Source organism: Silurus meridionalis, chromosome 12 (genome assembly GCF_014805685.1).
Source record: "Silurus meridionalis isolate SWU-2019-XX chromosome 12, ASM1480568v1, whole genome shotgun sequence".
Taxonomy (NCBI): domain Eukaryota; kingdom Metazoa; phylum Chordata; class Actinopteri; order Siluriformes; family Siluridae; genus Silurus; species Silurus meridionalis.
The window spans coordinates 16,460,414-16,485,046 of NC_060895.1; the positions used below are offsets into that span (position 1 = coordinate 16,460,414).

General features: G+C 38.0%; 2 protein-coding genes across 2 annotated transcripts; both read left to right on the forward strand.

Moving 5' to 3' along the window:
- The first annotated feature begins 258 nt into the window (after positions 1-258).
- prpf8 (pre-mRNA processing factor 8) lies at positions 259-13,702 on the forward strand. The gene is made up of 43 exons (XM_046862591.1): positions 259-412; positions 1,002-1,118; positions 1,210-1,378; positions 1,854-2,018; positions 2,126-2,344; positions 2,426-2,638; positions 2,738-2,863; positions 2,949-3,054; positions 3,250-3,440; positions 3,557-3,676; positions 3,774-3,963; positions 4,043-4,162; positions 4,283-4,417; positions 4,492-4,621; positions 4,750-4,946; positions 5,140-5,346; positions 5,445-5,608; positions 5,723-5,849; positions 5,961-6,153; positions 6,261-6,448; positions 6,849-7,087; positions 7,386-7,532; positions 7,634-7,844; positions 7,934-8,050; positions 8,141-8,388; positions 8,520-8,699; positions 8,783-8,918; positions 9,017-9,186; positions 9,282-9,411; positions 9,498-9,644; positions 9,757-9,917; positions 10,003-10,194; positions 10,284-10,521; positions 10,638-10,766; positions 10,850-10,963; positions 11,054-11,227; positions 11,333-11,526; positions 11,666-11,905; positions 12,048-12,189; positions 12,282-12,422; positions 12,537-12,676; positions 12,830-13,032; positions 13,172-13,702. The coding sequence occupies exons 2-43, from the start codon at positions 1,010-1,012 to the stop codon at positions 13,324-13,326; spliced, it is 7,017 nt and encodes a 2,338-aa protein (XP_046718547.1). The 5' UTR covers positions 259-412; positions 1,002-1,009; the 3' UTR covers positions 13,327-13,702.
- Positions 13,703-14,927: 1,225 nt separating this feature from the next.
- LOC124394414 (Rab interacting lysosomal protein) lies at positions 14,928-24,511 on the forward strand. Its single transcript, XM_046862592.1, has 8 exons — positions 14,928-15,598; positions 16,902-17,025; positions 17,522-17,643; positions 19,292-19,486; positions 21,310-21,470; positions 22,111-22,233; positions 22,323-22,409; positions 23,094-24,511. The coding sequence occupies exons 1-8, from the start codon at positions 15,293-15,295 to the stop codon at positions 23,218-23,220; spliced, it is 1,245 nt and encodes a 414-aa protein (XP_046718548.1). The 5' UTR covers positions 14,928-15,292; the 3' UTR covers positions 23,221-24,511.
- Positions 24,512-24,633: the final 122 nt, after the last annotated feature.

The window sequence follows — 24,633 nt, forward strand, 5'->3', positions numbered from 1 at the left end:
TAGTGTCTTTTTGTCATACAATGAGGATCTGTGTGGTTCCCACTACTTTAATATATATTATTTATAAGCATATTTATTTGAAGCTCAATTTTTCTGACACAAATGTATATGTCAGTGTGTGTAACACTTTTATATAACGTCAATATGATTTCGACTTGAGCTTTTAAACCCGGGAAAAAAGAACCAAAACGTCCACTTCCGGTGTAAAACCCGGAAGATTGTTGTACGTTGTCGATCCGCTTCCTGCGCAGTTGTATGCGCGCTGCGCTTAGACTTTGCGTACTGAACGCTGCTGAATCGTGGCTATTTGCGCACAACGTGTAGTGTCGTTTACCTTGTGCGCCATTCTGCAGAGCCTAGCAGGAAGCTGTAGAGAGCCGGCCGAAGTGGAGAGAAACTGGTTTTAAATAAAGTAAGATTTTTTTTAGTGGTATTAAAGAGGTTTATTTTATTTTATATTTTCAACACGCAATAGTTGGTATTTGGTTTGGTGTGCTGTGCAGTGGGAGTGAGCTGCTAAGTTAAGTTAAGCTAAGCTAGGCTAAGCTAGCATTGTTGAACACCGTACGACATGGTATTGTGCTAGCTCATATTATCCGTCCCACAGGTATAATAGTCGAATAGTTAAAATAGATTTTTTTGTTTAATGGTTATCCGTTGTGTGTATTTCTTTGCTATTAAAATATGATAGGGAAGCCCTGATATTTCGGAGCCAATTTTAATTCGTAAGTCGATGCTATTTATTGCTAGTTAAAAGGTGAATCGTCGTTCATTTGGATAACATATAGTCCACGATCTCGTCTTTACTATGTAATTAATATTAAATGTTGATTTAATTACTCTTTTCATTCATCAAGTAAAACTTTTGATTCTAGCTAACGCTGCCCGCTCATAGGCTGCTTTCAAATCTGCACACTGATTCATTATATAACATGATGCACTGCTGAGGAAAGAAAGGAGCCAAATGCCACTCATTTCTTCTTTTTTTTACTGTTCCACAGACGCTGCCATGGCAGCTGCATTTCCTTACAGAGGAGTCCCAGGTGGGATGCCACCAGGCGTTCCTCCTCCTGCTCCTGTTCCTGATTACATGACCGAGGAGAAACTGCAAGAAAAAGGTGCATCATTTGCTTCAGATCTATACAGAATTGTGTTTTGGTTCATGTTTAATTCTAAGACTGGTGCTGTTTTATTATTTTTTAATCATAGCCCGCAAATGGCAACAGCTGCAGGCGAAGCGCTATTCGGAGAAAAGGAAATTCGGTTTTGTGGATGCTCAGAAGGAGGACATGCCCCCTGAACATGTGCGCAAAATTATCAGGGACCATGGAGACATGACCAACAGGAAGTTCCGTCATGACAAGAGAGTGTACCTTGGGTAAATCAGGATACATTGACACAATTCTAAAGAAAGCACCTGGCTAAATTCAATCATCTGAATCAGAGTACTTTATTGATCCAATAGGGGAATTGTTCAAGCTACTTTAGTTAACTTTTTTGCTATAGTACGATTAATTGTTCATGATATTGAAGTTTAATACAAAACATTTTCTTTTTAATTTTATGTAATTTTCCTTATGCCAAATGTTATCTAAAGCATGTCTGCAGTTTCAATGTTTGTTTATAATGTGCATAAAATATCAGGAAATGGTGTGCAGCTGTGGTGAGGCTACAAAATGATAAAGGTTAAATAGACGAAGGGAAGACTCCTAGTACTTTCACATGCTATAAACTTTTATAAAGACATGCCCACCCACTATTAAGATCCTTATCCAGTTCTTCATCAGTGTCCAACAGAATTGAACTGCCTGGAAGCTACACAATTTGTAATGGTTTGACTGTTTTCCCTCTAGGGCTCTGAAATACATGCCTCATGCAGTTCTCAAACTGTTGGAAAACATGCCTATGCCATGGGAGCAGATCCGAGATGTACCTGTGCTTTATCACATCACAGGAGCTATTTCCTTTGTTAATGAAATTCCCTGGGTCATTGAGCCTGTCTACATCGCACAATGGGGGTGAGAAATTTCTTTTAATAAACGTTTTTTGTATTGTGCATTTTCTAAGTTGGGAAAGAGATGCTAAATCCTGAAGTCTTGTAACAAAAACTGCTCTTTATTCGTAGTGCGATGTGGATCATGATGCGACGTGAGAAAAGAGACAGACGGCACTTCAAGCGCATGCGTTTCCCTCCCTTTGATGATGAAGAGCCTCCTTTGGATTATGCAGATAATATTCTTGATGTGGAGCCTCTGGAGGCCATCCAAATGGAGCTGGACCCTGAGGAGGACAGCTCGGTGGCAGAGTGGTTTTATGAGCATCAGCCACTGAAGGATACAACAAAGTGAGTAAAGGGACAATTATAAAAGGTCAGTACTTGAGTATGCCCTGCCTTATTGCCATTTTTCCCCATTTTCTCTTACAGGTATGTCAATGGAACTACATACAGACGTTGGCAGTTCAGTCTGCCAATGATGTCTACTTTGTATCGTTTGGCTAATCAGTTGCTTACTGATTTGGTGGATCGTAACTACTTTTACCTGTTTGACCTGAAAGCCTTTTTCACTTCAAAGGCATTGAACATGGCCATCCCTGGAGGACCCAAATTTGAACCCCTAGTCAGAGACCTCAATCTACAGTATGTGCTTTTATAAATGTATCATCCTGAATAATGATGAAACGAAGTTTACTTGGTAAGCATTAAAAAAGTAACCCCATTTGCTTTGTATTATTACAGGGATGAAGACTGGAATGAGTTTAATGACATCAATAAGATCATCATCAGACAACCTATTAGGACCGAATACAAGATTGCTTTCCCATACTTGTACAACAATCTTCCCCATCACGTGCACCTTACATGGTATGTTCCATTTTTACATTTTGATTGTCACACGTGGTATAACAAAATAGCTGAAGCAAATCCATAATGATTGATTCATTCCCAGGTACCACACACCTAATGTGGTGTTCATCAAGACAGAGGATCCCGATTTGCCAGCATTTTACTTTGACCCACTCATCAATCCCATCTCTCACCGGCACTCGGTTAAAGTAAGCAACCTGTTAGAATTTTGGTTTAACTTTTGCATACAGCGAATTTGTCTTGTACAATGATATTAATTCTTTAGGATAAGAAAAAACTATTTATTTATATATTTATTGCTTCCTATTTTTATTTTTGAAATGGTTGTCTTGCATAAAATGAATAAAGCTCTTAATTTAGAATATGTTGCTTGTTGTCCTCAGAGCCAGGAGCCACTGCCTGATGATGACGAGGAATTTGAACTTCCTGAGTACGTGGAGCCTTTCCTCAAAGAGACACCCCTGTATACTGACAACACTGCTAATGGAATTGCTTTATTGTGGGCACCTCGTCCGTTCAACTTGCGGTCAGGGAGAACTCGTCGTGCTATTGATGTTCCTCTCATCAAGAACTGGTAAGCTTTTGAAGTTCAACCTGGAGTTCAGCGGTATAATAGTTTTTTTCCAGTCTTGTCTAATGAGGTGTTTATTTTATTTTTATTTATTTACTTTTTTTCTTTTTTTCTTTTAGGTACCGTGAGCATTGCCCTGCGGGACAACCTGTAAAAGTACGTGTTTCCTATCAGAAGCTTCTGAAGTACTATGTGCTTAATGCACTGAAACACAGACCCCCTAAAGCACAGAAGAAGCGGTGGGTAATTTTCTTATTCTATTGTAGTGTTCCTCCACAGAAGAGAAGCACAATGCCTTTAAAATATGCTATTTTTTACTCTTTTGTCTGTCTACAGGTACCTTTTCCGTTCCTTCAAGTCCACCAAATTCTTTCAATCCACAAAGCTGGACTGGGTGGAGGTGGGACTCCAGGTTTGCCGACAGGGATACAACATGCTGAACCTGCTGATTCACAGAAAGAACCTCAACTACCTGCACTTGGATTACAACTTCAACTTGAAGCCAGTGAAAACCCTCACCACAAAAGTAAGTAGATTTTGGGTTTGATGTACATATTAATTTTGTTTATATATTTTTGCTAATATCAAGCACTATATCATTTCAGGAGCGTAAAAAGTCCCGTTTCGGGAATGCGTTCCACTTGTGCCGTGAGGTTCTGCGTCTGAGCAAACTGGTTGTGGATAGTCATGTGCAGTACAGACTGGGGAATGTTGATGCATTCCAGGTACTACTTATTACAAAAACAAACCTATACTAATACTAATCTCAGATTACCTATAGTACTCTGTTGTATTAAGACAATGCTTTGGTCATATGAAATGTTTTTCTTTGCCTTTCTCTGTAGTTGGCAGATGGACTGCAGTATATCTTTGCCCATGTTGGTCAACTGACTGGCATGTATCGCTACAAGTACAAGCTGATGAGGCAGATCAGGATGTGCAAGGACTTGAAACATCTAATTTACTATCGCTTCAACACAGTAAGTGTGGTTCTATATACGTGGCACATTAATATATTTTTTCAGGATTAAATGTCAGTTTATGTTTTTATTAGGGTCCAGTTGGAAAGGGTCCAGGCTGTGGATTCTGGGCTCCAGGATGGAGAGTGTGGCTCTTCTTCATGAGGGGCATCACTCCTCTCCTGGAGAGATGGCTTGGCAACCTGTTGGCCAGGCAGTTTGAAGGTAAACAAATTTTGTCTGCAGGAAGTGTTATCTTAGTTTCTTTCTAAAATTGTTTAAGAATGTACCATAAGGATTTTGTTGGTGAAGAAAATTATGTAGTAAATTACTGTCCTGTTTTTTTTGTTCAGGTCGGCACTCTAAGGGAGTTGCAAAAACTGTGACTAAACAGCGTGTGGAGTCTCACTTTGACTTGGAGCTGAGAGCAGCTGTGATGCATGACATCTTGGACATGATGCCTGAGGGAATCAAACAGAACAAGGCCAGGACAATTCTACAGCATCTTAGTGAATCCTGGAGGTGCTGGAAGGCCAACATTCCCTGGAAGGTATATATTCTTTTGAACAATATATTACAAGTTTTACTCATCTTCGATGGTATCCATTTATTTATATATAATATATATATATATATATATATATATATATATATATATATATATATATATATATATATATATATATATGCAAAACATTAATAATTCCATCATGCATTTAGGTTTTAATGTCATTATTTTACAGGTTCCAGGGCTTCCCACACCCATTGAAAACATGATCTTGAGATATGTCAAGGCCAAAGCTGACTGGTGGACCAACACAGCACATTACAACAGAGAGCGAATCAGGCGAGGAGCAACTGTGGACAAAACTGTCTGCAAGAAAAACCTCGGCCGCCTCACACGACTCTACCTGAAAGCTGAGCAGGAGCGACAACACAACTACCTAAAGGTATAGTTTTAGTTGTGCTATTTCATGCATAATGGAGCATGTCCATAAGAAATTAATACATTTATCAGCTGTATAATTCCTGATTTGGTCTGCCGCAGGATGGACCGTACATCACTGCTGAAGAGGCAGTGGCTATCTACACCACCACAGTGCACTGGCTGGAGAGTAGACGCTTCTCTCCAATTCCTTTCCCCCCTCTTTCATACAAGCATGACACCAAGTTGCTTATCCTGGCTCTTGAGAGACTCAAAGAAGCTTACAGGTCAGTGCAGTCTCTTCCAAAAAGACACCCAAACAGTGCAGAACACAGATTGATTAATTTAGGAATGATTCGATGTTCTATAGAGTGCCTTCTAACTTTTTTGTTGTGTATTAGTGTGAAATCGAGGTTGAATCAGTCCCAAAGAGAAGAGTTGGGCCTGATTGAGCAGGCATACGACAATCCCCACGAGGCTCTGTCCAGGATCAAGCGTCATCTCCTCACTCAGAGAGCATTCAAAGAGGTGAATATGTAAACGTGTATAAGTGTAGCACTGAGCTGGTAACCAGCCTCTTGGCCTCTTTTGTTTTTTTTCGTCCTACATTGTTTTTTTTTTCTTTTCTAATTTCTCCAGGTGGGCATTGAGTTTATGGACCTGTACAGTCACTTAGTACCTGTGTATGATGTGGAGCCTCTGGAGAAGATCACAGATGCTTACCTGGACCAGTATTTGTGGTATGAGGCTGACAAGCGCAGGCTTTTCCCACCATGGATCAAACCTGCAGACACAGAGCCGCCTCCACTGCTGGTCTACAAGTGGTGCCAAGGTAAGGGATAATAATGCTTTTTGTTGTTGCACATGGTCAAAGGCAAGTGTTGATCAGATGCACACATTATCATGGAATTTCAAGTGATTGTTCAAATTTTCTTCCAGGAATCAATAACCTGCAAGATGTGTGGGAGACCACAGAGGGAGAGTGTAATGTCATGCTGGAGTCACGCTATGAGAAGATGTACGAAAAGATTGACTTGACCCTGCTTAACAGGCTTCTGCGTCTGATAGTCGACCACAACATTGCCGATTACATGACCGCAAAGAACAATGTGGTCATCAACTACAAGGTCTGCCACCTACAAAAACTTTTTTTATTCAGTTTGCAATTTTGAAAAATGCATCTATAAGTATTCCATATGAGTAGTTAACTAGGTCATGAAACAGACTCTCTTGATTTTTGTGGTAGTCTCTATCAGAGCTCCTGTGGGTGTTAATAGAGCTTTCTTTGTAAAAGACGTTTCTGAAACATTTCTGGGGTAAAATCATTACTATATGTAAATGCATGTTATATAGAAACAATTTTCATAGATGTGGACTTTGTTAATGACAGAATATAATTATTATGCAGGTCAGTTAAAGTCAAAGTGTAATCATTGACTGATTCAAATTGTAATGTAAATTCTTTACTGAACACAAGCATCATTGTTTTCAACCATGTGTGATTAGCTTGTTCTTACCCTGCTTTAGGACATGAACCACACCAACTCATACGGCATCATCAGAGGCCTGCAGTTTGCCTCCTTCGTTGTGCAGTACTATGGGCTGGTGATGGATCTGCTTGTTCTGGGTCTTCATCGTGCCAGTGAGATGGCTGGACCTCCACAGATGCCCAATGATTTCCTCAGCTTCCAAGACAGTGCTACAGAGAGTGCCCACCCCATTCGCTTGTACTGCAGATACATAGACCGCATTCACATGTTTTTCAGGTTAGCATCACCCACAAAAAAATATTCAATGAATGTCTTTAAAATTGTGTAACATAGTTATAACTATATGCACAGTGGCTTAGAAAATTGCATAAAGCACAAATTGTTGTGCATATCTTGTGTATATATGTATATGAATAAGTATGATATAAGTAAATATGATTTGAATCTTATTGGTTCCTGTATTTATTGCACAGTTTTAGGTTTGTTTCTGAAGTGATTTTTAGTAATGAACTGATATCAAACTTTTTTTTATCTAATTAAATATATATTGACTCAAGTATGTTTCTTCTTTCAGGTTTTCTGCTGATGAGGCCAGGGATCTGATCCAGCGCTACCTTACTGAACACCCTGATCCCAACAACGAGAACATTGTAGGCTACAACAATAAGAAGTGCTGGCCCAGAGATGCAAGAATGAGGCTGATGAAGCATGATGTTAACCTGTGAGCGTGAACACATTAACCTTCCTTGTAATACAGTTTCTTAAATTTGTGTTTTTATGTATGTACAAATGTTCTAATCATTTTTCTTGTGATTTGTCAAGGGGCCGAGCTGTATTCTGGGACATTAAGAATCGCCTTCCTCGCTCTGTGACCACCATTCAGTGGGAGAACAGCTTTGTGTCAGTATACAGTAAAGACAACCCTAACCTGCTCTTCAACATGTGTGGCTTTGAGTGCCGAATCCTGCCCAAATGCCGTACCAGTTATGAGGAGTTCACCCACAAGGATGGCGTGTGGAACCTGCAGAATGAAGTCAGTGCACTAAAATGCTAATTGTAATAATTGTAATCTTAAAATTTTATTTAATGTTGTTAAACTGATATCTATTTATTTGTCTGCAGGTGACGAAAGAAAGGACTGCACAGTGCTTCCTGCGAGTGGATGATGAATCGATGCAGAGGTTCCATAACCGAGTGCGTCAGATTCTCATGGCTTCTGGATCCACTACATTTACCAAGGTATGAAATGGGAGGAAGAATTTTTTTCTGTCACAATTACTATATCTTTAATAAACATGCATAGTAGTAAATTAATTTTTTTTTTTTTAGATTGTGAACAAATGGAATACTGCTCTGATTGGTCTGATGACTTATTTCCGTGAGGCTGTGGTTAACACTCAGGAGTTGCTTGACCTTTTGGTTAAATGTGAAAATAAGATCCAGACCCGTATCAAGATTGGTCTGAACTCCAAAATGCCTAGCCGTTTTCCTCCTGTCGTCTTCTACACCCCCAAAGAGTTAGGAGGTCTGGGCATGCTTTCTATGGGTCATGTGCTCATCCCTCAGTCAGACCTGAGGTAATTTTTGTACATTGAAGATTTGTTCTGATCCGCAGGTCATCATTCACACCCAGACCAAAATAAACTGCATTCAGAGTAAAAACTGTTGTAAAATTGGATCATGAGAATGCATTTTTGTTCAATACCAGGTGGTCCAAACAGACTGATGTAGGCATCACTCACTTCCGGTCTGGTATGAGTCATGAGGAGGATCAGCTGATTCCCAATCTGTATCGCTACATCCAGCCATGGGAGAGTGAGTTTATTGACTCTCAGAGAGTCTGGGCTGAGTATGCTCTCAAGAGGCAGGAGGCCATTGCCCAGAACAGGTACGATATTCTCACAAAAAATAAATGTATATTAAATAAATATTACTATGTTTTGCTATATTTCATATAAAATTTTGTGTTAGGCGTTTGACTCTTGAAGATTTGGAGGATTCTTGGGACAGAGGTATTCCTCGTATCAACACCCTGTTCCAGAAAGACAGACACACGTTGGCCTATGATAAGGGCTGGAGAGTCAGAACAGACTTCAAGCAGTATCAGGTTAAAAAAAATATTTAATTTAATTTTCATATGTATTTAAAATGTTTGTGTATTTTTCTAAACAAATTTAAAAACCTGTTGGTATGATGTCTTCTCAGGTGCTTAAGCAAAATCCGTTCTGGTGGACTCACCAGAGACACGATGGTAAACTGTGGAATTTGAACAACTACCGCACAGACATGATTCAAGCACTAGGTGGGGTGGAAGGAATTTTGGAGCACACACTGTTCAAGGGTACATACTTTCCCACCTGGGAGGGTCTGTTCTGGTAAGTGTCACTGCCTGTCCTATGAAGATTGTCCCATTTGGGAACTTTGCTGAGCTTGTCAGCATGGTTTTCAATCATTTATTTATTCTCCATAGGGAAAAGGCCAGTGGTTTTGAGGAGTCCATGAAATGGAAGAAGCTGACCAATGCACAGAGATCTGGTCTAAACCAGATCCCCAATCGACGATTCACATTGTGGTGGTCTCCCACGATCAACAGAGCAAATGTATGCTTAATGCCTTATAGTTATTGTTCTCCTCTTCTCTCTCTATAGCTATTGCTAATTTTTTGTGGGGGTTTCCTCTTCTTCAGGTATACGTGGGCTTCCAGGTGCAGTTGGATCTCACTGGAATCTTCATGCATGGCAAAATTCCCACCCTCAAAATCTCCTTGATCCAGATCTTCAGAGCTCACTTGTGGCAGAAGATTCATGAGAGCATTGTCATGGATCTGTGCCAGGTTTGGAGTGTTTTAAAGATTTAATTTGATTCTTTATACCATGAGATCAGGGTGCTGCTTCATTTGCATGGTTATTCCACACTTCATTGAGGCTTATATCTGTCATGTGAAGGTGTTTGACCAAGAACTGGATGCTCTGGAGATTGAAACTGTCCAGAAGGAAACCATCCATCCTAGGAAGTCTTATAAGATGAACTCCTCTTGTGCGGACATTCTGCTTTTTGCATCCTACAAGTGGAACGTCTCCAGACCATCACTCCTGGCTGATTCCAAGTATGTCCTTTAACTCTGCTGGGCTGAATTAAAAAGATTTTGGTTTCTTACAGTGTGTAACTTGGCTTGTCTTTGCTTTTAACAGGGATGTTATGGACAGCACCACCACTCAGAAGTACTGGATTGACATTCAGCTCAGATGGGGAGATTATGACTCCCATGACATTGAGAGATATGCGAGGGCCAAGTTTTTGGACTACACCACAGATAACATGAGTATCTACCCATCCCCCACAGGGGTGCTCATTGCCATTGATCTGGCATACAATCTGCACAGGTCAGTGTTTTATTGAGATTACTTGCAAGGCTGTTTATTATTTTAAACATGTTATGCTAATGGAAATTTGATCTGGTTTTTCCATGCAGTGCGTATGGAAACTGGTTCCCTGGCAGCAAGCCTCTGATCCAGCAGGCCATGGCAAAGATCATGAAGGCCAACCCTGCCTTGTACGTGCTGAGGGAACGAATCCGCAAGGGTCTGCAACTCTACTCCTCTGAGCCCACTGAGCCTTACCTGTCCTCACAGAATTATGGAGAACTCTTCTCCAATCAGATCATTTGGTTTGTGGATGACACCAATGTGTATCGAGTCACAATCCACAAGGCAAGTCAGTAACCTCCCAAGCACTTGCTTTTGAGGGTTGTTTTTATAGCAGTGTACATTTGTCTCGTAAGTAAACATTTGTGTGTATTCTTAACATTATTGTTATTCCATTGTAGACCTTTGAGGGCAACTTGACAACAAAACCCATCAATGGGGCAATTTTCATCTTTAATCCAAGAACTGGGCAACTTTTCTTAAAGATCATTCACACATCTGTGTGGGCTGGACAGAAACGTCTGGGACAGGTAGGATTTGTTATTTGTGTCAGTAGCATTCTTTGTTTAAATTAAATGAACCATTCTGCTCTAAGTTGAACATTTCTTTATAGCTGGCCAAGTGGAAAACTGCTGAGGAAGTGGCTGCTCTTATTCGATCACTGCCTGTTGAAGAGCAGCCCAAGCAGATCATTGTGACCAGAAAGGGAATGTTGGATCCTCTTGAGGTAAGCTCACTTCAGAGGTTGATTGCTGGATACTGTAGGATAATACTGTATGCGCATCTATTTACTTTTACATTTTCTCTCATTTTTTAGGTCCACTTGCTGGATTTCCCCAACATTGTCATCAAAGGCTCCGAGCTACAGTTGCCCTTCCAGGCCTGTCTAAAGGTGGAGAAGTTCGGGGACCTCATTCTAAAGGCCACTGAGCCACAGATGGTCCTGTTTAATTTGTATGATGACTGGCTGAAGACCATTTCTTCTTACACTGTAAGCATTTTTTTTTTTCTTTTTCTGATTTGACAGGAACATAAAAAAAAAAAAGATTAGTGATGCATATTGCATTGCTTTAAACGATGTCCCATTTCTTTGTAGGCCTTCTCACGTCTCATCTTGATCCTGAGAGCCCTCCATGTAAACAACGATCGTGCAAAGGTGATCCTGAAGCCCGACAAAACTACCATCACTGAGCCACATCACATCTGGCCCACTTTGACTGATGAAGAGTGGATCAAGGTGGAAGTGCAGCTTAAAGATCTCATTTTGGCTGACTATGGTAAAAAGAACAAGTAAGTAAGCTCCTACTGTAAATAAGACCTTAATTGGTCTTTTTGGGGGAAAGAATTATTTTCATTTGGAAATGGTTTAATTTAAAAACTGAGTGTTTATATTATTAAACTGTGCACTTGTTTTATTTTTTTCCCCCAGTGTGAATGTGGCTTCTCTGACACAGTCTGAGATCAGGGATATCATCTTGGGTATGGAGATCTCTGCTCCATCTCAGCAGAGGCAGCAGATTGCTGAGATTGAAAAGCAGACTAAAGAGCAATCGCAGCTAACGGCCACACAGACTCGCACCGTTAACAAACACGGTGATGAAATAATTACCTCAACCACCAGCAACTATGAGACCCAAACCTTTTCTTCAAAGACTGAATGGAGAGTCAGGTAGGACATGACCTTTTTATTTTTTTTATTTATGGTCGATTTATGTCATACAATTCATAGATATTAAAATTTTTTCTGTGAAGAAATGCATGTCCCATACATTTATGCTGGTGTACTGTATACACTTCTCTTTCATTTATAGGGCGATCTCTGCAGCCAACTTGCACTTACGTACCAACCACATCTATGTGTCTTCTGATGACATTAAAGAAACTGGTTACACATACATTCTGCCTAAGAACGTGCTAAAGAAGTTCATCTGCATCTCTGACTTGCGTGCTCAAGTGAGTCAAACTTCTGCAGTTTCACAGCCATTTACTTTACTGTTTTATTGTGTTTACATTTTTAATTGATTTTTTTTGTTTGTTTCCTCTAGATTGCCGGTTATCTGTATGGCACAAGTCCTCCAGATAACCCACAAGTGAAAGAAATTCGCTGCATTGTTATGGTGCCACAATGGGGCACCCATCAAACTGTTCACCTGCCCGGTCAGCTGCCACAGCATGAATATCTCAAGGTCTGCCTCTTTTCTTGAGTTAAGCATCATAGGAAGTTATAATAAGTATATTCTGTTGATTCAGCAGATACGTTTCTCCAATATAAATTTTTTTTTTATCATGTTCTCCTGTAGGAAATGGAGCCGCTTGGTTGGATCCACACCCAGCCAAATGAATCGCCTCAGCTGTCACCTCAGGATGTCACCACACATGCTAAAGTCATGGCCGATAATCCATCCTGGGATGGCGAGAAGACCATCATTATTACCTGCAGGTACACAGACAAATTGCATTAGTGGCAATTCACAAATAGCATTTCAATTAACTCGTCCTGTACTTTTATGTTCTTTATATGTGAATTTTGATTGAGCAGGCATTTGGATTACATGTAAATAAAGCTATTGATTTTTGTTCTCTTTTTGTGTAGTTTCACTCCAGGATCTTGTACGTTGACTGCTTATAAGCTGACTCCTAGTGGATATGAGTGGGGCAGGCAGAACACAGATAAAGGCAACAACCCCAAGGGTTACCTGCCATCTCACTATGAAAGAGTTCAGATGCTGCTGTCTGATCGTTTTCTTGGCTTCTTCATGGTTCCTGGCCAAGTGTCCTGGAATTACAATTTCATGGGTGAGCACAGCATTAAAAAGCTAAAAAAAAATATGCCCACTTGGTTAAAGCATAGTGGTCCTTTTTCGATGGGACATAAATTATCTGCTTATTTATCAATTATTTCACTTATTTATTTTATTTATTTTTTAAATCCTAGGTGTTCGACATGACCCCAATATGAAATACGAGCTGCAGCTGTCGAACCCGAAAGAGTTTTATCACGAGGTTCACCGGCCCTCTCACTTCCTCAACTTTGCCTCGCTTCAGGAGGGTGAGATCTACAACGCTGACCGTGAGGATATGTACGCTTAGCACCATGGGCTACTGCTGTTGACATTCAGTGAGCATCTAAGAGGCTTATGTGCTTACAAATCTGTTGTGGTTTGTCCTTCAAGACTTTACCAGGATGTCAGTTTGGAAGCACTCTTTCAAAAACATGTTTTAAGATTTTGTATAATGCTTTGTTGTATTTGCCATGTTAATTTGTCAATGCACAAAGCTTAATGTGTATTTTTGTGTGATAGTAGTTAAGAAAAACTACATCAATTTTCTTGAATAATAATCAGTGCTTTTTTCATACTTAAAATTGTTTTTTGTTTTTTATATGGCGGTTATTATAACCCTGTAGCTATATTGTGCATCTTTCATGTGCATGGTAGTTTGGTTCAAAATAAAGATCAACACTTGACATTTCAGGCTTTTTTTCCCGTTGCAGTAGTTGGAACACGTTTGACTGCATTCTGTTGTTTTAACTATTGTGCTAGTTTAATTCTAAAAAGGCTTAAACATTGCAGGATCTAAACTAATTAAGTTAGGAGTGGCTCATTTTATGCCAGTTGGTTTAATGCCATTGGTCCAGACCAAGTAATCCATTTATTCGATCAATAACATATGTTAATAAATAATTATTGCTAGTTAGGACCAGAGTCAATAAAAACATCAGATATGCTATACAAAACAAGGCTGACAGTGTAAACACCTAAACAATCACACCCATATTTTTTTTTTTTCTGTTTTCTTTTAATCACTATTACAAATTTGGTTCCTCTTGTGATCACCTTAATAACCAGGTATGCCATTAGATTTTGGAAGGTCGTAGTTGAGAATTTGCTCTGGGTTACTGATTGTTGAATTTTTTTTTTTAGGCTGTAGTTATAGTGGTTGATTTCATGACTCGCCCAGACTTCCTAACAAACTATTACGCAAGTATTTCAGTTCATCTCAAACATATACAATATAATTGAGGTCAGGGCTCATGCCACATCAAATTTTATTTATTTTTTTGTTTGGGGTGGTCATTGGAGCTTGCATTCTGCACAGGAGCATTGTCATTGTCGAAAGGTCGGGGGCGCTTGGTTTTGTGTGCTTCAAAATTTGTGCCAACAGTTTGGGAGATAAAACCCTGAAGGTCCATTGTCCACATGCTGTAGCCAATTTTTGGTCAGGTCAACACTTACGTCATTAATAAAATTCCTTTAAATATACACAGATGGTTATGTTATATGCTACTTAATGGCTCTTTTTGGAATATTCCTGTTTTTTTACGCCTCATCTGCTTTGTGAAACACGAGTTTACAGTTCTAGAAAAGTTCCTCTTTCACACTATTTCGTCAGCGTTCCTCCAAATGTGTACACCCAAACCTCTCTCAAAGTTGTGTGTTTAAGGTCATGATTTATTAAATGTCATGACCTGTATTGATGGACTGACACTAGATTCGAGCAACATGATTTCACACAGATTTATATTTTATATGTAATGTAAGTCTGGTTTGACATTTTAAATCAAGTATGTATAAATATAATATTTTTCACATAATTGACCTTTACTGCGAAACACTACACAAGACAGCTTTGACCACACCACTCAGTGGCATTGGTCAGAGGAGAAGGAGGATCCAGCACCAATAGGAAAAGAAGCCAGAAGCTCATACTGCGTAGTTGTGTTGTGTAGGAGAGCACAAAACACTGTAAACCCTGGAGCTGGAGTTGTGTAGGTGTAAAGCTGCGTGTAAAACATGTTCACATGATCAGATCACGTCGGTATGGTACAACACTACAGTAGGCTATATTCGCTTATTATTAAACTTGACTGGAGCATATAACGCGTCTGGTTTATGGCTTGAAAGTGTGGAAGGGGCAAACTGAAACAGCAAAAAAAGAAGAAGAAAAAAGCCCCGACCACATTCTCGGAATAGCGGTGAAATGTCAGGCTGCTCCTGCGTGTCTATTCGGGGGAATTTAGTTTCTTCTTCTCGGATCTAGTTCCTCTGACTCCGCGATGGAAAGCATCAAGCCGAACCCAGACGTACGGACCATGAACGAGTGTTTCGTGAAGACCATCTCAGCTCTAACCGTGGACGATGTGTACGATATCGCCAAGCTGATCGGCTCAGACGTGGAAAAGTTAATCGACAGCTACGGCAAAACCAGTGTCGAGAGTTTGGTGCCTAAAATTGTGAAGGTGCTGGAGCTCTTAGAGAGTTTCACGGCCAGCTATCACACACACAAATCTAAAGAGGAGAACCTACTGAGGGCTTTTGAAACACTACGGGTTCAGCAGAAAGACTCTCTGACGGACACGCGCGTAAGACGCACGCACGCACGCGCACACTCACGCACACGGTCCGACATTTCACATTAAAAAAAAAGTTAATCATCCATGTTTAGTTGTTGTACCCCAGACCATAACGTCAATTTAACGAGAACCATGTAATATATCATAGTCTTGTCTATACGGCAGAATCCAAGATGCCTCCATACTTCCTTGTATACATTGTACAGTAGGGAGCCATATTGGATTAAGTATGACTGCAATTTCTACTCTCACACGAGCTCCTTCACAGAATCCCCAGAGTTATGAGTTAAAATGACACATTGTATATGTACATATTGCTTGTACAGTAGTAGCAACCATTTTAGTGTATCTTGTCAAAAGACAATAGTAAACTTTGATATATTTTATAGTAGTCAATGTGCAGCTTGTATAGCAGTATAGATTCAATGTCCTCTAAAAACAACTCAACATACAGCCATTATAGCCATTATCTTTTAACCATGCATGTCCTATTCATCATGTTCAGGTTTTTGTCTGCTTGACAGAACCATACAAATTTTACTATTTTGTAATAGAGCAGTTAAAATGTGGTGCTTTCATTACAGTTCTCTCATACTGACCACTGGATGTTCAACATGGCACCTAATGGCAAAGAACTAGGAGTGTTGTTCTTCACAAAGGTGGCCGAGGCTTTAGGAAGATCGGTAACACTCTGAAACTGAGTTAAGGTACAGTGGCCAGGGTCATACAGAGGTTTTCAAAGACGGGTTCCACTCAGAACAGGCCTCGCAAGGGTCGATCAAAGAAGTTAAGTCCTCATGCCATACGCCACACACTGCAACAAGTCGGTTTGCATGGCTGTCATCCCTGAAGGAAGCCTCTTCTAAAGCTGGCCCACAAGAAAACCCGCAAACAGTTTGTTGAAGACGACCTGTACAAGAACATGAATTACTGGAACCATGTCTTGTGGTCTGATGAGAAAAGATAAACTTGTTGGATTAGATGTCCAGCATGTGTGGTGATGCCCTGATGAGAAGTACCAAGAAAATAATGTCTTGCCCATAGTCATGCATGGTAATGGTAGCATCATGGTCTGAGTGCTACTGGTCCTGGGGAGCTGCGGTTCATTTAGGGAAACATGCATTTCAACATGTACTGTGACATTCTGAAGCAGAACATGATGCCCTTCCATCAGAAACTGGGTCAAACAGCAGTTTTCCCATTATTTTAAAACTTGAAATATTCTGTATGATCTGCTGGGAATACACAGCAGTCAGTTATCTGCCTATTGCTTAAAATTCCTTATTGACTGACAGAGTGTGTGTTTGAGCAGGACTGGCAGCAGAAAGAGCAGAAATGGAGGTTGGAGATAGATGCAATGAAGAAGGAGATGCTGCAGCTACAGGAGGAGAACCAAGAACTGCTGGTTCGCCTGGAGAGCTCCCTCTCTAAAGAAGGTGAATTGCACAGATGATACATTTTCAACACCAAACCCCCAGCACAACACACACACACACACACACACACACACACACAAACACAACACTTTTAGGTGAGAAATCAAGGTTAGCATGTTTAGATGTGGTTACATTTTTTTTTCAACTTTATGTTTGACATTTGTTTCTTCACAAACAGTTGATTACTTGGTGTGAGGTGAGAATAAACACATTTAGAAATTCATTTACACATTCGGGCCAATTTAGCATAGTCAGTCCACCCACTGGGATGGTTTTGGAAGCTGGGAGAGAATCAGAAAAATGGAGGAAGCCACAAAATTTGATGAATATCCAAAACATCACATAGACTATAAACTAAAATCAGGGTCAAACCAAAGATCCTGAACCGTGAGGCAATGATGCTACTGGCTGTCCCATTGTGCTATTTCAAAGGGTATAATAATATTGATTCCACCGACATTATTTCTGTTAACAGCATTTAACCTTTTTCTTTCAGACCGTACACAACGTCAGGAGAGAGAGGTGATGCTCAAACTTAAAGAGGTGGTGGATAAACAGCGTGATGAGCTCAGAGCCAAAGTGCTGGAGATATCCAAGATGTCTAAAGAAGTAGAAGCGGTATGGCAACAAACATACACTCAAATGTACATCACTTGGGTTATTCAGAGTTTAAGTACAGATTTAAATGCTGGTTTGACTGGTGCATGTGCATAGAGTGAAGTTTGATCTAAAACTAGAAGCCTGTCTCACTTAGTGACTGTGTGAACCATTTTCCGGTGTTTCAATTTTTGCAGACTTTATCATTTGACTTTACTTCCTTTCAAAACTCTTTCGCTCTAATCACATAATTTTTTTTTAACAAAAAATGTGGTTTAAAAACAGTGCTTATCAATATACTTTTTTTATTAATTAAATCACTTTTTTAACAGGAATATGTACATGTGTAGGAATGCATGCTTAATCAGACAAAAATATATATATATATATATATCATATCTTTCATATGTCATATATAACAACTCAGAATGCTTTTTACTACATTTACAAGAATAGCTTATTTGAATAGAAGATAATTAAACCGAAACCCTTGATTCATGATTGACAGGTGTATACACATCTTGCTCTGTAACCAGACACACCCCTCAAGCCGTGAACAAAGTATCATGTTTTTTTTGGCTTCAAGTCACAGATGTCTACAGAAGCTGATTATGAAAATTATAGTACCTTTATATTTGAGATTCAAGTACAAGAAAAAATACACATATATTGTACTTTATCCGAGATAAAATGCAAATAGAACCTCCATTTATGGCAGTAGCATTTGATTAAAGGTAGCTCTGCGTTCACTTGTATTTTTTCATGATGTGTATGTTCAGGTTGATTTAATGTCACTGGTTGAATGTTTCACGGAACAGTCCCCCTTAAATATTATGTTCTGAGCAATGTAAATACCAGAAAGTATGAAATACCATTTAAATCAATAAATAATTAATGCAGGTGTAGCTTTATTTAACCTTCTTTTTTTTTTTACTGCAGAACAGGTACATAGGGCTGTAAACAAAGCGAACATAGGTTAAAACTTTATTGAGTTGAATCGACCAACCAGAATATCAAAATAACACAGTCATAAGACAGCCAAATAAAAATACCCTGTCTCACAAATGAGGATTTACATTCAAAACAAGTCACTAAATAAAGCACTAATGGGAAATGTGATGGCACAAATCCCCTGCGGGACTTATGTGTGTGCTGGTTGGTGAACTGTACATTAGTTCAGTTAATGTCTCACAACCCACAGTGTGTTTTAGAAGAATCAGGTGATCACGTTTCAGGTTACTGTGTAGCTGGCAGTATAACACAGTCAAAGGCCAAAAGCTAAACTGCAACCTGCCACACCTTTAACGAAAAGCAAGTCTAGGCAAGTCATTTTTACATATATTTTTACATGAATTTGTTGAAATGCTCTGCTAAGCGCTGTGTTGTGTTACACAGTATTAAAAAAAAAAAAAAAAAAAAGACCAAATGAAACATTTCCAATCACACACAAAAAAAGGCAGGGAGTAATCCAGTATTATTCAGTGAGTAGTCCGAGTTGTTGCACAATCACATTATACTAAACCCTGTCTATACTTTTATTACATGGTTATAAAGGAATTAATTTGGTTGTATGCTATCATACTATTCCTATCATACTGAACACTGTAATAATATCTAACAGTGTTATTAAAAAAAATGATTGTACACATCTACACGTTTTGTGTAATAGCTCCAGGAGCAGTTGGATCGCTTTATGAAGATGAACGGAGAGTTAAGGACTAAACAGGGCATGATGCAAACTCAGCTGAAGAGCATGGCCGAGAGGAAAGTAGACCTTGAGACTGACCTGTCTGAGAAAGAGAAAGAGATAGAGAGACTCGTCACGCAGCTGGAGCAGGCCAAGGCAAACACAACTCCTGACACGGTAATAACTGGTGTGTTAGTGTGTACGTTACATATTTGTCTGTTTTGTACTTTCACTATCAAGCGCAATGAAAACAAATACAAGTATATATATATATATATATATATATATATATATATATATATATATATATATATATATATATATATATATATATATATATTTATTTATTTATTTATATATATTGAGTGTTTAAAAAACAAAACAAAAGAAAAGGCTATGTAATTATTAAAATGTTCAATTTATAACACCCCAAATCACATTGCAGATGCATAACTCAAAGTCAAGGTGACATTTGTATATCTATAGTAATATAAATAATAATAATAATAATAATAATAATAATAATAATAATGATCAAATAAGCAGTGTTTTAGTTGAAAACAGAAATTGTTTACATTTTAGCCCAAGCATTAATGATGATAATTAGATCAAAACCACTGGGAAAATTAATTGAGTAAATAAATGAACCATATGTGTAATAAACACACTATACAGGATGACCAAAAAACACCTTACCATCACACCCATATGTGTATTAGACAGTACTTTTTCCAGTTTGAGTCCCCCATTTATTAATATAATAATTATAACTATCTTTTGAAACATGAAATTGGGGATTTGTCCATTCAGCCACAAGCATGCATTAGTAAGGTTGTGAGAAAAGGCCTGGTGCTTAATCAGCATTTAAATTAATCCCAAACATTATCAATATAGTTGAAGTCAGGGATTATGAATGGCCAGCATACAAAAACATCCTATAAAATTGTGTGCTAGTTATGTGTTTGTGTTTGAGTTTGTGATGGTTATTTGGTTAAATATATTAACAAGAGATGACTCATTAAAGGGTTAATTACATTTTATCCAGTGTTTATTCTTGTTTGCCACATTATGGCTGATATTGCATTAAGACATGTTTAAATTATAATATTTTAAAGTTTTATTGTATTTAATAAATGTTTAATCAGCAAGGTGCTACAGGTGTGCACTGCCAAATACAATCTATTATTATCCTGTAATTGTTTGCGCTGTATTTGTGCTTCATCAACAACTTTCATTTTCATTTGTACTGACAGTCACCTCCTCATAAACATAAAACACATACTATACATTAACAAGCAGAATTAAAGGCACTGGCAACGTAACTCGGCTTTTAACATTTGCCTAAAAATAGCCGATTCAAAGAGCCGACTCGTTTGTGATTGACACGTCTTTGTTTTTTAGCTGACACTGTAAAATATACACAACCACATAATCCTGTAGCATGTTTTAATAAGTAAGAATTGTTCAAGCAAAATGACTGTATAACATGCAGCCATAAGCATGTCTCCATTCAATTGCTAGTTCATACGTTTATAAATTAGTGACTAGAAATGCTTGATTGGTTAAACAAAAAACTAACCTCGTTTAGATACAATGGAGATGTGGATGAGCTCCAGGAATTTGAGCAGAATGTTCATTCGAAGTGAAAACAGGAAAACCACGACAGTAGCAATGTGATTTTTCTCAAGTAAACTGGAGATTAATTAACTAGTAAATATTGTGAATCTAACAGTAAAGGCAGAGCAGCATCTAGTGTCCAAAGCACCCTGGAAATTGTAATACAGCAGGAAAATAAATACTTCATGAACGCTTTACACATAGAATATAATAGAATCAGTCCAGGCTATGATGACTTTATGGATTGTTTAAGTGGAAGTCACTGTACATGTATTAGTCATATTATTTAAATATTGCTGTATCATTCTACAAATTACTTCCTTTTTTTTTACAGCAATTTACTTACTTTTGAGAAAAAAATTTATTGTCTTTTCTTCTTACAGAACAGTCCTCCAACTGACATGACTTTTAAGATGATCATTGACCTGCGGGACCCGAATAGACCGTGTTTCACCAAGCAGGAAGTGCGAGACATTTTGTTTGAGAGGAATGAGCTAAAGGCAAATCTTTTCCTGGTGCAAGAGGAGCTTAATTTCTACCAGCGGTGAGAGAGAAAAATATGCTTACACACAAATTCTACAAATAATAAAAAGTCAGATCCAGAAAAACATTTTTAGTTACTAAACAGATTGTGTCTGATGTGTCAGACTGTAAGGAATTTACTCTAATCACCGTTATTATTATTATTATTTATATTATTATTATTAATTAGTTAGTTTTTTAGAAGATTTTTATATTCTTTTCTTTATTCTTTTCTTATATCTTGTTTATTTATATTTTAGTTAAAACACCAGTTTTCAAAGTAATCTTCAAATCTTCAAATATGATAATATTGCACTTGCAGCAAAATAATAAATAATATTAAATAATAAATAATATTGCATTTGCAACACAACAAAAACATTGTCAGACCATTATGGTTGATTAGGTAGTATTTCTGTTCATCTTGAATGTAAAGAATGTGTTTTAGCAAAGCAAAGCATTTTCTGGAGCATGGAAATAAATATAACTTTGGATTTAGGCGACTATGTGATTATATTTCGGTAAAACTTGTGTAGACAGACATGGAAATCACAATGTCTGTCTTCGTATTTGCTATATCTTCTCCTCACTGTCTACCATTTTGTACCACTTTAAGCAGTAACAAGACAATAATTGGAATCTACCATTGTATGAAATTACAGCGAGATTATGAGTGATGAGAGATGTCCTGGCTTCTTATTGGAAGCAGTGCGTGGCGCTATAAAGAAACAGAGGACCATCATTAAGGCCAAAATGCTGGGTATACCAGAGGATGACTGCAGCAGGTGAGACAGGAACCGTGTCCTAACATTTTTTTTTTACATTTTGCTGTTACTGTAATGTGGTTTTCAACATTTTTCTTTGTATTCCACAGTGATGAAGAGAAAGGACCTTTGTTCGAGACAAGAAAAGATGAAGACTGCCCTGACAGCAGACCTCGAGAATCACGCATCAGAAGCCTGTAAGCTATTCTTTAACCTCGGATTAAACACCTTTGATTTATATGCATAATCATTTGAGATTCTGGTGGATGAATGTGTTGGTTTTGAGAGAGCAATGCACAGTGACTGTAGAAAAATGGGCTTTCACTTTTACCAACAATGTCAGAATGCCGGCGTGTTACAATGTTATGCTGCATGCTCATGTTGAAGCACTTTACACATCAAAATTTAGTGACCAAGAACATTAAGTCTTGCTGCACGATTATTTTACTTACTGATAATAAAATAAGTGGAACTTGTGATATAATACACAAAAAAAACACCATCTAACTGTAGCTATTTACCAGAATCAGATTTCTTTATGTTTAATGAATTGAGAAAGACAAACATCAATATCACATAGTAAACCTTATTTGTGTTTTTTTGACATTGGTGATGATGCTGTATAATAATCCTGTCCAAAACAGCTAGACTAGATCTGAACTTAATGGATAGTCTTAAGTTCCTGAAGTGAACGCCTGTAGATGCGAACAAAATGTTCTTCCCCCCTTTTTTTTTATAAGACAATCTGGAGATCATTTCCTTTAAACAAACACTCTTATCTTATGTGACAGTATGAAAAATTTTAGTTTAAACTGTAATTGTGCCCTAAGGAAATGCCTCCCCCTCTCTCTGAAATTATCTTTTTCTGCCTCCCGTCTCAGCTTTGGCTACCTGAGCCGCTCGGGCAGTGATAGGAGCGGCCATCAGATCAGCAGTTCTGCGTGGGAAATCATCAACGCTGAGGAGCACACACCTGAAGTGGAGAATGGGCCTGGAGGCTCTTCCTAAAAACCAAAACGTTTTTTTCCCGCCTTTTCACAGCATCAAGGAACTGTGTAGAACTAACCATATAAATAAAAACATATTCACAGATCTGTAGAGTTTAACAAAGAGAGCACATTAGATCAGATTCTATACTTTTTTATGCCAAATGTTTTTTATTCGAGAGCTTATATTGTTAAGCCCGAATTGTTTGAGGTCAGTTTGCAGATGCTCTGAATAATTTATTTTTTCAAGTAGGGCTATGTGTATAAAAAGATGAAACAAAGATCAAACATAGAAGTAGAAAGAATAGATTTAAAAAGACGTGTCGAAAATTTGGGTTGTATGACAGTAATATATTTTTCCCTGTGTATAAATAATAAAATGGAGAAAAAGAAGAAAGGATAGATGATACTATAATTTGCTAATAATAACTTTGTCACATGAAATTGTGTTTATTACTTATTTATATATAAAAAAGGAAAGCACTAGAAATGAGCAAAAAACATTTATTTTGTGTACTAGAAATCTATATTCGTAACTGATAGTGTACCTTCAGTTAATATAATGAAAATGTATAGGAAGAAACAGCATTAATATGTTCGTGTGTTTCTATATTTTGTAAAGAGTGTATTTTAGTATAATCTGTAAAACCAAAGATGCCAACTTGTATTCGAACCAACGATGATGATCACACCGGTATTCTTTTCTACCAGCAGGGGTCATTACTGTGTTTCATGTTTTTTGGTGTTTATTTACAGCTAATTCATAGGACACATGGTTTATGCTTTTAAAATTGCTCAGCTCAACTATTTAATGCTTTTTAACTTTTAGTGTTCATATAACTTGTAAAAAATGAAATCTTGAGGTGGAGTAAATTTAACTGCATTAAAAACTGGATAAAGGGTAAACTACTACAAAGTTCCACATTTCATATGAATTGCAGCTTTCCACTGAATATTTTGATTATTAATAACTGCTAATATAAATTATCTGCTAGTTATGAGCTAGTTTGAAAGACCAACACATTTGTTTGAAGGCCAAAGAGATTCAGAAAGGTAAATTTGACTGAGTACATCTGAATAGCGTTATGTGATATAATTTAGAGTAACCCTTCATTTCCTTCAGGAAAACAGTCACAGAATAGTCTGGTGTTTGGAAGTATAGAAACCAAGACTATCCTGTCTATGTCAGTGTAGACATATTTGATCATTTATCATTTTCTCAGTGTGAAAATTGCTCTGTTTGACTATTTTTGTATGGCTATGTAAAATACATTTCTTTGAGATATAAATCTAAATAAATCTATTATAAGTGATTGCAGCCTTGTGTAGGAAATTCCTTTTTATTTTGAACTGCATTCTACTGATGCCTTGTGCTGACCTATAAGTCTTACTACATAGTAAGATGGATGACATCTGGCATGCACAAATCCATTCA